At 38.7% G+C, this 15,624-nt stretch overlaps 1 protein-coding gene across 1 annotated transcript in view; it reads left to right on the plus strand.

Moving 5' to 3' along the window:
• Positions 1-15,624, plus strand: part of VAV3 (vav guanine nucleotide exchange factor 3) — a 350,308-nt gene that overhangs the window by 174,753 nt on the left and 159,931 nt on the right. The window contains exons 12-15 of the mRNA XM_029947164.1: positions 631-717; positions 4,293-4,378; positions 5,908-6,040; positions 6,421-6,530. Of these exons, the coding sequence (XP_029803024.1) occupies positions 631-717; positions 4,293-4,378; positions 5,908-6,040; positions 6,421-6,530 (416 nt within the window). The remainder of the gene's footprint in view (positions 1-630; positions 718-4,292; positions 4,379-5,907; positions 6,041-6,420; positions 6,531-15,624) is intronic.

Genomic DNA, 15,624 nt, shown 5'->3' on the forward strand with positions numbered 1-15,624 from the left:
TTAAAGTAGGTGAAGAAGGTCCATAGAGAGACGTGTCCAGCATGGTTGGTTTGTTTGAATCCATTTTAGGGCCCTTTGGTTTCTCTCTTCTCCTTTGCTTCTCCTTCATTAACTCTTTAAAATTGAGCTGGCTTCCTTGACTGAATGCTCTCAGTAACTAAGACACTGACTGGTTGCAGAATATAGTTCAGCTGGATTCCTTGTCTTTTCGTTCCTTTTTCTCCCTGCTAATCCTTCTTTATTGCGCTGTTGCCCTTATTCTAACCCAAGTGAAAGTGTGACCCTCTCAAGGTCAGTTACCAACGTGCCTGGAATTTGCATTCTCCTGACCTACTTTCTTTTTGTTCTGCACAGTGGCAGAGTCTGTTTGTTTTTGTTTTTCATCCCTGCTCTTCTCAGAGGTGTGGCGGATGACAACTCTTTCGTCTTCCCAGCTGTACTCCAGACATTTTGAAATTGCTTTTCAGTTGCAGTTTTGATTGATGGGTCATTCATTTTATTGTCATGGAAAAGTTATGGTGGTTACTTTTACCACTAATGAAATTAATGATGTGTTTTCTTTCAAACAGTTTGCATCTCTTTTCCAGTCTTATCGTGACTTCTTTTTGTACTCTTCCCTTTATTCTTCAGGACTTGGCACAATATGTGAATGAAGTGAAAAGAGATAATGAGACGCTTCGTGAAATTAAACAGTTTCAGCTATCTATAGAAAATCTGGTATGTAATTATCATTCCATTCAGCTTCCCTAACCCGCAAATCAGAGGAGGTTCTACAAGTTGTTTCTGAAGCAAAGATAGTTTACCTTAAAGTTTCTGTTGTTGGGTTCTTTTTTTTTTTTTTTATTCCTGTTTGGCAGCATCCACGTGGATTTCTTGTGGTACCTGGGATATGTATTTCATGTCCCCAGACTTTCTGCCACTGCTTGTCCCTCTCTCCTTAATCTCACAATGCCTCTTTCCCTGGCAGCCCAAATTCTAAACATTAGAGCACATTTTTTTTTTCTTTTCTTTCCCTTACCCTATACGTAGTCATGGCTGATTGCTTTAATTTATTCATTTTAGATACATTTACTGGGTGACTACTGTGTGTCAGACATTGGCTTGGGGCTGGGGCTCTCACTGTGGTCATGATTGATGAGGCAGTTTCAAAATGCTCTCTGGAGATTTGTGCTCTGAACAGGGTGGGGCAACAGGATAATCAAGGGAATCCTAGTTTAGGTGAGATGGTTAGAAAAATTCCTTCTGAGTCATTTGCCCCTTGAACCTGAAGGATAAGAGGTCAGTGGTACAGAGATCTGGGGGAGAGGATTCCAGGCAGAAGCCAGAGCAAATGAAATGGCCAGAGGTGGGCCAGAGCTGCTGGCAATTGTGAGTGAGGGGAGGAATGTTGAGTTCTGAAGTTGGGGAGAGGTGAGCTGGAAGGGGGCAGGAGAGCTGGGATGAAGATCAAGGCCAGGGCGCAGAGCTGGGATTTTACAGTCATTGCAGGAGGAAGCTAGTAAAGGTTTCAGTCTGATTTACATTTCAAGAAAACCCTGATGGCAAGTGTTGAGGTGGTTTCAAGAGAGAGAGATGATCTTGGGGTACCTGGGTGGCTCAGTTTTAAAATAAGCATCCGACCCTGGCTCAGGTCATGATCTTGTGGTCTGTGAGTTTGAGCCCAAGTCGGTCTCTGTGCTGACAGCTTGAAGCCTGGAGCCTGCTTCAGATTCTGTCTTTGTCTCTCTGCCTCTCTGCTGCACTTGCTCTGTCTCTCTCTCTTTTTCTCTCTCTCTCAAATATAAAATAAAAAAATAGATAAAAAGAGAGAGAGATGGTAGAAGTGTGGATTAAGCTGTGGGCAGTGAAAATAGGATGCATGAGCTTTCTCTAAAACCTCTAGAGCCTTTCTTTTCACAGGTATAGTCATGTTCCCCTTTCAGATTCTCATCTGCCACCTTTCCAACCACAAAAGCCTCGAATCATCCCTTCACCAAGTTGCATTTCCAAAAGGTGGACTTCTCTGGTCAGTCTCTTTCCCTACCTGGTCAACATTTGCTATTGCCTTCAGGATTCAGTCAACAATCCTTAGCATGATAGTTAAAGCTCCCAATGATGGGAGCTGAAACTACGTGGCTGAACTCATCCAGCTAATACCTGCCCACATACTTAACTTTGTGGCTGTCCTGTGTCAAAAGGTCTCTAATTTGCTGTACATTTTTATAGTTCTGCCTTTGATCATAATATTGTCAGAGCCTAGAATATCTTCCCATTATCTCCTATCAAATTCCTTTAAGGTCCAACTAAAATAATTCTTTCCCTAATCTCTTATTATTACTTTCTCTTTGCCTGGACGGCTGTGTTGTGTGTGTATATATATGACATTTACCATTTTAAAATGTACAGTTCTGTAACACTAAATACATTCATGTTGTTGGGCCAGCCATCACTACCGTCCATCTCCAGGACTCTCTTTATCTCGTGACTCTGAAGCTCTGTACCCGTTAGACGCTAACTCTCCATCCTCCCCTCCTCCCAGCCTCTGGCAACCTCCCTTTTACTTGCTGTCTTTGTGAACTTGACTACGCTAGGTACCTCATGTAAATGGAATCTCATGTAATGTTTGTCCTTTCACGTTGGACGCATTTTACTTCACATAATGTTTTAGGGTTCATCCTTGTTGTAGCATGTATCAGCATTTCTTTTTAAAATTTTGTTTTTAAGGCTTTAAAGTGTAACATTAGTTGTATACACCTCACATCTTGATTATCCATTCGTCTCTCTATGGACACTTAGGTTTCTTACCCCTTTTGGCCGTTGTGACTAATACTGCTGTGAACATGGGTGTGCAAATACATGCTCAAGTCCCCGCTTTCACTTTATTTGGTTATATCTATTTCCCTAATGATTAGGGAAATTGGATATCTTTTCATATGCTTATTGGCTGTTTGTATATCTTTCTGGAGAAATGTCCATTCAAATTCTTGTCCATTTTTGAATCAGGGTTGCTTGTTTTTTGTTGTTTTTCTTTATAAGATTTCTTTATATATTCTGGATATCAGTTCTCATCACACATTTTGTTTGCAAATATTCTCTACCATTTGGTAGGTTGCCTTTTCACTCTTTTGATACTGTCTTTTTCACAAATTTTTAAATTTTAATGAATTTTAACTTACTGGTCTTTTCTTTTGTTGCTTTTGGTGGTATATCTAAGAAATAACTGTTAAATCTAATGTCATAAACGTTTCCTCTATACCTCTGCATATGTAGTTTTCCCAGAATCATTGGAAAGGCTCTCCAATCCCCATTGAATGGTCTTGGTACAGTTGTCAAAAATCATTTGACCATATATATGAGGGCCTGTTTCCAAGGGTCTATTCCATTGGTCTAGAAGTCTGTCTTTATGTAGGCACCAAAGTGTTTTGGTTACCATAGTTTTGTAGTAAGTCTGGAAATCAGGAAGATTATGACCCCAACTTTGTTCTTTTTCAGACTGGTTTGCCTATTAAGGGTCCCTTAGGATTCCATATGAATCTTAGGATGGAGTTTTCTGTTTTTGCAAAACACATCATGGGACTTGGCTAGGGAACATCTATTTTTATACTCTCTTGCAGCGAGTTAATTAATTATATATCTGCTTGCTTTATTAGAATGTAATATCCTTGATGTTAGTGATAATTTTCAGCCAATTCTTTTTCCCTAAGCACCTTATACAGTAGGTGTTCATAAATACTTAATATTTTTTTTAGTGTCTGCCTCTGGGGAAATGGTTCATTGTTTTTATTCACTAAGTCATACTTTTCATTCTGAGATCTTAGCTAAAGGAAGCTATCCTTGACCCCCTCGACCAAATTAAGTCCCTTGCAACGCATTTTTCCTGTATTCTTTCTTCATGGCAGTTGCACACTTAAAATTATTACTTCTGTGACTATTCTTTCTCCCACTGGGCAGGGGGAAATTTTGCTCTATATCTTCTACAGTGTCTCTCACCCAGTGGGTGCTCAATAAGTATTAGTTGCTAAAACTTTGTTGTGATTTGAATTCTTCCAGTTAATTCTTGCTTTTGGTAGCTAACTTTCCTATTAATATTATAAGTAAGATTAATTAGTGTCCTCAGTATGCCTCCTAGGATGTCCAGCGATAGACTGTTTTGAAAGTGTATCATATAGACCTAAGCTTTTTGGAGTAAGTGTGCTAAAAATGTAAAATGAGAAAGCTTGTAATAAGGTAGCTGTCCCTAGCTAATACCCTCACTAATACATGTTTTTACATGATTACAAAAAAAACTGAGACATGTACATTTTATATTTTAGAACCAACCAGTTTTGCTTTTTGGACGACCTCAGGGAGATGGTGAAATTCGCATAACCACTCTAGACAAGCATACAAAACAAGAAAGGTGAGAAAAGAGGAACAGTCATTATTTTCGGAATAAGTGGTTAGTATCAGAAGATTGAGAAAACAGTTCTTCCAGGACAAGGGAGGGGAAAAAGGAGAAGAAAATCAAGGGGCAGACCGACCAATGGTTTTCTATGATTTTCTCATAGAGAGGTTAGATCTTTTTTCTTGGTTTTCATATCTGTTGATTTGTCTAGGTTCCTAAGAGGGATATGACAAATACAGAATGCCAGCTGGGGCTCAAAAAGACACATTAAAGTGAGAGCAGAGATAAAGTAATTGATAACTACCATGAAAATATAATTGTTTAACTTCTTTTTTTGGTATACATTTTAAAATAACTTAAAAATATAAAATATCCTAAGAAGGAAGCCTAAGGGAGGAACATTTCATATTTTCTTGAGGGAAATTCAGGTTAGTGAACATGGGCTGGAATCCCGAATTATATACGAATGATTATTAAACTGATTTGGTTTGAAAAGGCCATTTTCTGGAATCTTTGAAATGAGAATGTCAGCCAGCAGGGGGCAGTGTCAGCTCTTGCTTCCAACTTGATACCCAGGCTCTACAGGTAGCTCTCAGGAGACAGAGATCCTTTTTAGCCTCTCCAGGAAAATTAGTCTTTGCAGATGATGCAAGTATTAGAGCTATGTGAATGTATCATTGTCATTATCATTATTTTTAAAATGTATGCATATTACTGAGAGTTTTCAAAAAGCTACAGGTATTGGTATTGGAAGATAGGAATTACAAAGTTTGTTTTTCTTCACCAGTTACATTATCTTTAAAAAGAAAGAGGAGAGATATCAGCACATAAATTTAATAAAAAATTTTTTAGTTTACATTTTGCTCATATACTGCTCGATTTGTGTTTTATAGGTGGTCCATAAAATCATGAGGAGCAACATAGAGGGTAAAAGAGCAGGTTCCACAATTAAATCTGGGTATGAATCTTGCTCTAACCTCACAAACAGTGTGACCTTGAGCAAATTAATTAGCTTGGCTAAGCCTCAGTTTACAATGAGGATGAAAAAATAATACCTCAGCAGGTGGTTTAAATTAATTTAGTCATTTATTTAAATTTAAATTAATTTAAATTAATTGAGTCATCTTTGTCAAATGCAGGGACACTTGTCAATACTTTCTGGCTGGTTCCTAGAAACATCAGAAGTTCACTGCTATTGTTGTCATTAGTATCTGTAAATGTTTAGCTTTTAAATGAAAAAAAATTAATTGCTCGTGGACAATGCTTTGTGGCTTCTCAGTTGTTCCTTACAGCACCAGTCTAGTCTGTATATTCTTATTATAATTTTGTATATGTTTTAAATGGGGAAACTGAGGTAGAGTAAGGCCATTCACTCAGTCAAAGGGTAGTGCCAGGGCAGCCACAGTTCATGCCCTTCAATGTGCAACACTGCCTTTGTCTTTACCTCAAAGGAAAAATTTGGGCTTAGTTTAATTCAGTTTTATCAGGGAAAAATGAACATACATGCTTCCAAACCATTTGAAATCTCTCCCTCTCTCTCTCAGGCATATCTTCCTATTTGATTTGGCAGTGATTGTATGTAAAAGGAAAGGTGATAACTATGAAATGAAGGAAATAATAGATCTTCAGCAATACAAAATAGCCAACAACCCTACAACCGATAAAGAAAATAAAAAGGTGAATTTTTGAAAATTACTGTAATTTACTTATAACTTTGAATATTCTAGGAAAGTATGCTAATACATGAATGTGAGAAGGCTTATCCATGCAGGTGTTTTTTCTTTCTAGAGATTGATTAGGAGTAAGTCTCTGTGAGAAATAATTGGACAGTCTCACAACTGATAATGATCATCTCTACTGCCTTAATGGTCAAGAAAAATGTGTGTGTCATAGTAGCTGATAGATATAAAGTTGACTACAAAAGTGTTATTGTTCATAATTTGTATGCTAATATGTTATGAGAAGTTTGTGGATGATTGTGGTGGTATCTTAGTAAATTTGGAAGCATGATATTATCGAATCATACATAGTAACCTGCGGAATATTAATTTTAACAGTGGTCTTATGGCTTCTACCTCATCCATACCCAAGGACAAAATGGGTTAGAATTTTATTGCAAAACAAAAGATTTAAAGAAAAAATGGCTGGAACAGTTTGAAATGGCTTTGTGAGTATTTCTACTTTTAAAAGTGTTTTTTCTACTACTTAAATCTCTCATGAATAATGAACTGTCAATAAATGTACTCTGATCCTTGCAGCATGTGTACGGAAACTGTGGAAACTCTTTGAGCATAAGTGCTACTCAGCTGTCTGCTCGTTGACTTTGGTCTCCTAGGAACGAGATCTTGGTGAATTTCTTCAAGAAAAAGAAAGAGGGAGCTCTAACCTTCTACTTGACTTTCTTCTCATGGGCATATTTTAATTTTTTAGCTTTCAGCAGTCCATGAAAATATTAACTATTCTAATGATAAACTTTTGATATAATTACCATCTTTTATATAGACCTTTACTTAAATAGAGGTAGCTCACAAACACATACATGTATTCACACATGCACACATCTTATTTTTAATAGAAAGATGCATTTCTTCCCCTCACATTTTTTGGCCCATTTATTGTTTGAGTCCTAGATAAATTGCTTGATGTATTCAATGAGTGTTTTAAGGGCTTGATTTCTTTCAGTGTTGTTTCCTTTTATTAAAAGGGAAACTGAAGAAAGAGGTGGGAAATAAGGCCTGTTTCAAAAGGAGTAGCGTAAAGAGATGAAATTACATAAGAACATGCCATTATAGGGGGTTTCTTTTTAGTTTTCATGGGTTGAAAGGTACCTAGTGACCCTTGTTATGGAAACACACAGGTCACCCTGCAGTTGGAACTGTTAACAAAGTGAAATTCAGAAGAAAAAACTTGAGTGATTTGCTTCATTTGTATTCTAGCACTGTTTACCATTTGTGGACAAATTCTATCAGGCTTTTTGTTTGTTTCTTCTTTTGTCTTGTTTTAAGAAATGCTCCTGTTAATGGAAAATGGGGGTAAGATTAGAATGTCTTTTTGTAGTTCTGAAGTGAGAAAAACTGATTTTTAAAGATTATTTTATCTAACATTTTGAGGGAAATGATTGTGCTGCTAAATTATTTTTAAGCTCATAGACAATTCTGGATTTAGCATTAACCACTTCCATGAACTGGCTGCATAGTCTTAACTAAATTGATTAATTTCTCAGAGTCTTGGTTTCCTTCTCTGTAAAATAAAGATAATATTTTGATTTCCTGATAATATGTGTCAGGCAGAGTGTTAGCCAAATAATAGCACACCAGTAGTCATATGATATTGAACAATAAATGATATATACTGTTATCAGTATTATTAATACTATTTTATATTTAAGATCCTGCTACACCCATGAGGACTTGTAAAATCAGAAGGCATCATCCCAGTATACCATTATCGTCCTTATAATGTATTATTAGTTACAATAACGAAACAGGTTAGTAGTTGTGTGCATTGATGCCATTGCTGTGCAGTAGGGACCATTTTGGTTGGGGCATAGATGATGAAGTTGGTGGTCTCTTCACAGTCTCTGAGGTGTAGTGGGCTGCCTCGTAAATCTAGTGTGCTGTTCCAGTGAGGTTTCAGGTGGGAGATTGTCCACCTGGGGTTGGTGACAACAGGCAAAACTAGAGCTGATCTCAAGCCTTTGCTCTTGTGGGAACAATGCTAGAGCTAGTATTTTCTTATGGGATCTCTTTGGCTTTATGATCTGTAGATGAGTAAAGACATTTCTGCAGAGGGGGGAAGTTCAAGTTCTTGTCCAGAGCAAGCAGTCTCCGTGGACTACATATATGGGCATATCAGTTAACATTTTGTTCAGTTGCCATAAATCAGCTTCACATGGATAAAAGAGGTTTGAAAGGAAAGATGCGTTTATGTCTTTTGTGTAAAAAATCTGGGTAGGTAGATGAGAGATGGTCTGGTGACTCACTGAGGTATTACCCAGGACCCGGCTCGGGTCTTCCTGCTCTTCGTTATCAGCATTTGGCTTCTATGCTCAAGGTTGGTCACTTTGTTGTCCAAGGTAGCTGCTCGTAGAAAATCTACATTCTAGGCAGGAGAAGTGACCTCTCACTTTGGATGCTTTGCAGATACGCCACAAACTTCTTTTACTAACAGTGACCAGAACTTAGTAATGTAGCCACATCTGTCAAAGGAGCCTAGGAAATAGAACCAGTATTATTCCAGGAGAGCGTGGGTGGTTCAGTCATTTAAGCATCCAAGTCTTCAGTTCCGCTCAGGTCATGATCTCGCAGTTTGTGAGTTTGAGTCCTGCACTGTCCGTGCAGAGCCCACTTGAGATTTTCTCTCTTCTTCTGTTTCTCTGCCCCTCCCTTGTATGCGCATGCTCTCTCCAAATAAATAAACTTAAAAAAAAAATCTTTATTCTGGACAAGATTGTCCCTGGCTAACAATCCAGGTTCTCTTATGGAAAAAGGGAGAAATTTGTAGTTGTAGATAAAACTACCAATCACTGCTCTGTAGATATGAACATATAAGGGTAGGTATGGATGGATTTTAATTGTTCCACCACATGAAGATGGCTGTACCACACACAGGGAAACTGGGATTATTTTTTTTAAGTTTGTTTATTCTGAGAAAAAGAGAGAGAGAGAGCACACAAGTGCATGTGGGTGCTCATGGGAAGGGGGGAGGGATGGGGGGAGGGTAGAAAGGGAGGCTCCATCTCGCAAACTATAAGATCATGACCTGAGCCGAAACCAAGAGTCAGATGCTCAACCCACTGGGCCACCAAAGTGCCCCCTGGGAGTCTTAATCTTTGAGCATTTTCCAGGTGCTTCAATAACATAATTAAACATCCAAGTGGCTGTTTGTATTTCAGAATTCCATTGACTGCCCATGCAGATGGTGAGCGGGTGGAAGTACCTTGTTTGAGAATTGCTCAAAGTTGAAGTTGAGGGCTTCTGTAAGCAGTGATTATGCCAATTACAGCAAAGTAAAATTAGGGTTTTACTAAAGCATCAGAACATTCTGATATTTCCTCCCTGCCTTGTGCAGGAAAGCCCTGCTTCCAGCTTTATAAGACAGCTAGCTCCTGCTTGTCTTGTGCTCAGGAAAATGGAATAATCTAGGTAAGTCCTGAAGCTTAAGATATTACCTCTGGTTCAATTTTTTCTATTTTATCCATTATCTAAAGTTCTAGTACCCTTAATCTATAAGCCATGGAGAACAAAGGAGACTAAGAAATCTGGCAACATTCACAACAGCCCATGAAAACACTAAGCCTTGAGTACCTCCACCAGCTAGCTTCTGCCAGTCTCTTCAGCATTAACATGGGACACATAGGTCCTTCTAGAGCATTCTGGAGTGTTGCTTTAAGGAGCTCAGAGATGGAAAGGAGGCATTGGTGGGAGGGTAGTGGGAAATCAAGGGAGGAGATATTTTAGGACTGATGAAATGCTTGCCAGTTCTATTTACGGAAGATGGCAGTTCTGCTGTTTATAGGATAATTGGATCATTTTTATTTAAAAAATTGCAAATCACCTTTAAGATGTTTAAAATACTGCTTTTAATTTAGAACATTATAAAAGACCATAGAAAAGCTTGAATACTAATAAACAGTAAGTATCCAGTAAATGCAAATCATCTCTCCAGAGGTGACCTAAATCTCTGCCTGTGTCTTTCCCAAGCACATCCCTGTCCCTGCTCAGTAGCTGTGTTCTCTGACCTTTGGCCATAGCCACTTCCAGTATTTAAAATATGCAACGAACCACATCAGAACTTGGCAGACCTCCGTAAGAAACACCGAACAAAGAGAAAAGCAGCAGTGACCCACTTGGACAGGACAGGGAGAAGAATGTTTTTTCTGTTCCTCCTGTGAGAAGTGGTAGCACGACCGATTGCTCTGGAGGTTGTTGGACCAATTACTGAACCAAATCATGTGGGACGCCATAGTTCTGGGGGGCCATGCTCTGAAAAACATATTTAAATCTTTAGGAGTCTACCGTATGTCACATTGCTTATTTTTACTCATTTCCAAAAGGGGTTTGGTCACTGTTTCTCACAATTCCACTTAGTCTTCTGTGAAATAAGATGGCAAATATTTTTATTAGTGGAAGCTAGTTTTCATAATGATACAGAAAAACATGGATGTGAGTGCCTATGGCAGTGTTAAAAATATTGTCAGGAAGCTTATGGATATGTTTTCCTTGAACCCCTTATATCCAGTGTGTTTTTAGGAATTTCTTCTATTAGATTTAATTGAGAAATGTTGTCATACCCATTGTATAGCTCAGGAAACTAGCAATCGTAGGAATATTTCAGCAAATTTGTACAACTTCAATGCTATATCATTTATAATAGAGTTCAGGATCTCAGTTTGCAGCATTTCTTTATCCATGAAGGTGCTAAAAATAAGCAACTGGACTCAAATCCTGTTATCTAAAACTAGAGTCAGGTTTCCTTTTATCTCTTCCCTCCCAACCCCCCCCCCCCCCCCCCCCACTGCCACTGTAACTAGGACCTAGAGGATCAGGCAGTTTCCTAAAATGTTCCAGAAATAAGTCAAAGTTGGGTAAAATATGAAATAAATAAATTGAATAATAGAATACAAAGCCTTTTTAAAGAAAGAAAAAGAAAAAAAAATAGGTGGGGAAAAAAGCATTGCAATGGTAGGAAGTGGTAGATTCTGAACCAGCCTCTGACTGTTCACTGAAGGAAACTGAGAGGTTCTATTCCCTGGAATTTTTTCAGACTGACCCAATTCTTGAAATTCTAACAATTCATTTTTAATCCTTTGAATAAAGAAAGTTTCTTAGAAGATGCATATTCCATGATTCCCATTATCTAAGATTTCTTCACTGCATCCCATATGTACAATGCTACATGGTTTTCCCAAGAGGAAAAATAACAGAGAGGTATTAACGTGTGCTCAAAGATCAGCCCAGGATATTTCTCTCTTAAATACTAAGACTCTGGTTGTGGAGAGAAAGAGTAGGAGAAGGGGATATGGAAATTACAGAGCCAGGAAGGGGCTCTGGGGCCAGGCTGCATTGTCATGTTGTTAGTCTTCTGGAAGGGCAGCCCCCTGAGCTTTGCTTCCTGGGATGGACCCCTGGAAAAAAGTGTTCTCCAGCGATGGTGGGGCAGGGGCCAGGAATCTGGCCATTAAACTCTACAAATAGCATTTGATCTGAGCCACAGTGTTTCTTTCTAATTTATTCCCCATTTACTTCCAGAAGGAATTTGAGGTCACTCACCATAAAAAGCACACATGTCACAGAATTAAAAAGAAAATTTAAATAATCAGAGGTCAAACAGAACAGTGGTTCAAAACAATTTCCTCAAAGTCAGGATCTACTAGATAAGAATATTTTCTTGAAATTTGCCTTCTGTAGTTTGTATTATTAAAAGCAATGAGTTTGTTTTTTGCATTTTAAATATGAAATTATATTTTATCAAACATAGTTTAAAAGACATGAAATTTATTTTGACCTAAAGATGTTACTCAGATATTGTGAATACCAGGGAGGTGATTACTGGAGCAAATCACATTCATTCTACAAGTACTTTGCACTCGCCTTTTTGCCAGATATTATTGGAAGCCCTGAGCATATAACAATGAGGGAGCTATTGCAATTGAACTTAAATACTGTAATTTATAAATATGACAGTTTTTCATAAATATGTAAGGGTTAGAATTAGAATTTAAAGACTGAACTCTTGATTATTTCTAGCCAAATAATATCTTCTTCCCAATCCCATTTACTCAAGTGAAAGTAGATGGAAGTCTTACGAATCGCCTTTATACCTCCACACATGTTCAACATCTCACCAAGCTCTACAGATCGAATCTGACCACTTGTAATCTTCACATTCACCTCCCCGGTCTAAGCTGCTTATCTCTAGCTTCTGCATTCCTTGCTCTCTCCTTACTAGTCCACTCTTCAGGGTGACCCAGTTGTGTCTTGCTTTACTTAAAACCCTTCATGCCTATGTATTACACTTGTTTTTTGTTTTAATCTCAAAATTCTTGCCAGGACCTGAAGGCCCTCCATGATTTTATCCTGCCTGTCTTTCCAGTCATATCTCTTACCAGTTCACTTGTGTCGTTAGAGTGGGTGGATTTTGGTTCCTGGAGATTGCACAGGCCTCCGGCAACCACCCTTGAGGCTTTCCTATCCAGGATGGTCTTTCCTTTTGGTCTTTGGGTAGCTGGTTCCTTATTCTACAGATGTTGGCTTTAAATGTCACTTTGTGAAGGAGATCTCTCCTGGCCACAATGCTAAATTTGTAACCTTACCTTCCCAGTATATGGCCCTACAAAAATTATTCAAGGGTAGTATTTATAGCTTTCGCTCTGTACCCTGCTTGTTGAAGAGAATATGTTACTTGCTTGCCCAATTTTGCCTGTCTTTTCTCCTCCTAACCAATAGGGTTTCCTTTCTTGCTTATTAAGAGAGAAGCTAAATTGAACTGCCTGGCTAATACGGGAGAAAGGATAAAAGAAAGCTTCATGGTTCTTGAAATGGAAAGAAAATTTGGGGTTTTGGTATGAATGAGGTTCTAGAATAGCTATGGAGTTTGAGGAATTCGGGAAGGGGAAAAGCACTGTTTGAAATACCTATCTGTGGATTCAAATGATATTCCCTTTTATAAAGTACTTTGAAATGTTAAGTAAAGAATGCAATTGCATTTTGGTTATTTTGGTTTCTTTGTGTGTACCTATAAGGCACCAAGGCCTGGGCCCTGGTATTGATGAGCTCACCATTAGACCTAGCTGTCCATTTCCTGGCTGTTTGTCTCCTGGATAAACACACCAAAATGGCAGGCCTCTTGTCAATGAGGGGTCATACCACAGCTCCTGGCACATAGTGGATAATCATAGTTTTACTGTAAATTTGAGATTTTAGTCAAGTTTTCTAATAACAAGGGTAATAAACCCCACAAAGACTTGAGGAATTAAGGAGTTCATATTGTCATCACAACAGCCCTTGTGGGAAAGAAACTTTTTCTAGTATGATAAGAAGGCTTTATAATGTAGATTCTTAGGAGATAATGAAAAACATATGTTTTCCATTAGCAGCATTACATTTCTTGAAGTACTAGAAGTTGATGTCACATACAATTATTTTTTTCTTGAATTAGCACTCAGAAATGCAATTGTAATTTCCTAAAGGCATTTTTGTAGCCACCTAACCTGATGCTTCCAGGTTATATTTCTTTTTGTCCTTCCATATATGTTTCTTTTTGGCAGACTGACTCAATTCTTGGACAGAACTTAAAGACCAACTCAGATGGGTATTTTTGCGACTACCTAGACTCTTCCACGTAATGCTGACCTAATCTATACCTGTGCTGAAAACTGCAGAACAGTATATAACTCCTGTGCTTAGCTGGGCCTCCTTGCCTATGGGAAACGTGGACAGAACTTGGCCCAAACTCCAGTTCTAGGATCTGAGGTGCTCAAAGCCCACGTATTTCCTCGCATTTCTCTCTGTCAAAACTTCTGACCCAGAAGAAATGCAGTCATGGCCTAGACTGTGATAGTCATGGGTGTCACAAAAGAGGCTCATGTCATGCACCTGTTCCCTCTGCCATTTTACTGGTCTCCTTGACATCCTCAGTATGACCCTCCTTACCATATACTGCTCCCTGTAGTGGACTGGTGTGCCTGAGGTCACTGCTTCTGCAGTGGGGCCTGACGAGTCAGGCTGGAGAGAGTGCACCTCCCCTAGCCATCCTGGGACTTAAAGGACTAAAGCTGTGTTATATTATGTTAATTCAAGATTAAGGAATCCACTGAATGTCTCAAGTGAAGATGGTCTTTGCTATTGGTTGGCTGAGTGACCCATATTTATAATATAATATTAAACTTGGGGCAGCAAACTGGACATTCTGTTGCCCACGTTTAAAAGACTGACTTTGTTGATACTTCTGCCTAGACGGAGAGTCTTCCATTACGTGAAGCTAGGTCAGAGACTTCCATAGCAAGCCCAAGTTGCTGCTACTCCCAGTACGACGAGATTGATAGTACTATTACTTTTTTCTTTTTTTCTTTACTCCTCTCACTCCTTTTCTCCATTTTCTTCATCAGGAGGTCTGTTTGGATTTTCTCAAATATATAAATAGGTGTCTTGGAGACTACAAATTTGATTTCTTAGAACAGGGGCCAATATACTTTATTTTCCGTAAGGGGCCAGAAGGTAAATATTTTAGAGTTTGTGGACCATATGGTCTCTGTCACAATTACTCAGTTCTGTCATTGCAGTAATAGCACGGCCATGGATAATACATACATCAACGAGTGTGGTGTGCTCCAATAAAGCAGGTGGTGGGCCATATTTGGCTCATGAGCTGCAGTTAGTGACCCCTGTATTACAGCCCAAAGACGATGATTAGGCCTAGGGAATGTAGTGAGTATGTTTTAACACTAAATGATCTCAGCTGTAATGGAACCACCCTGTGGCCTTTGGTATTTTATTTTGTTTTGTTTTGTTTTTAGTAGCACTAATTCCTATTTAGGCCATCATGATGATTTAGCTACAAAATGTTCTCTTTCTGTATCCCACCAAAACCAAAGCAAAAATACCTGGATGAATTACTTGTATTTGACGTTATTTTGTACTGTCCAAATGAATATCAAAAACATCTGCTCAAAAAGCAGACTGCACCTGTTGGGAGCTATTTGAACTCACTGGTAGAGTGAAACTTCCTGGTGAGGGTATGGCAAGTTTGCACGGTCTCTTGCCCCCAGACAGCGACCAAAATCTACCCTCTTGAAACTTTTCATTTCTGCTTGGGCACCAAACCTCAGAATGCTTTGTGTCAGGAGTGGCCTGTCCCCCTGCCCTGTCCCTGAGGTGTGATTGCACCCAGTCATGGAAAATATCAGTAAACTAGATACACCCTAATGCAACATATAATTTTCCCCTAAGCAATTAACTGATAACTGACTACCTTCTGGGCCTGAACGCCTTTGTAAAAGTCACTACTGCAATAAAACGTATCAATCATCTTTGGGACTGTGAGAGCAGGCATTATGTCTCCTGAGAACCTGTTTTTCTGGAAACTTTCTCTTAGAGACAGCCTAATGACCCTTACTCATAAAAAACTGACCTTTACTAATCAATGCTGTTTGCCTCTTGGTTATAGGTTGCTTCCTTAAGGCTAGACTTGAGGTTTTGTAAAAATACCTATGACACCATGAGTGCCTGTAGCTAAGTTTTTTATGACAATCAGAATTGTAA

Source organism: Suricata suricatta, chromosome 8 (genome assembly GCF_006229205.1).
Source record: "Suricata suricatta isolate VVHF042 chromosome 8, meerkat_22Aug2017_6uvM2_HiC, whole genome shotgun sequence".
Lineage (NCBI taxonomy): Eukaryota > Metazoa > Chordata > Mammalia > Carnivora > Herpestidae > Suricata > Suricata suricatta.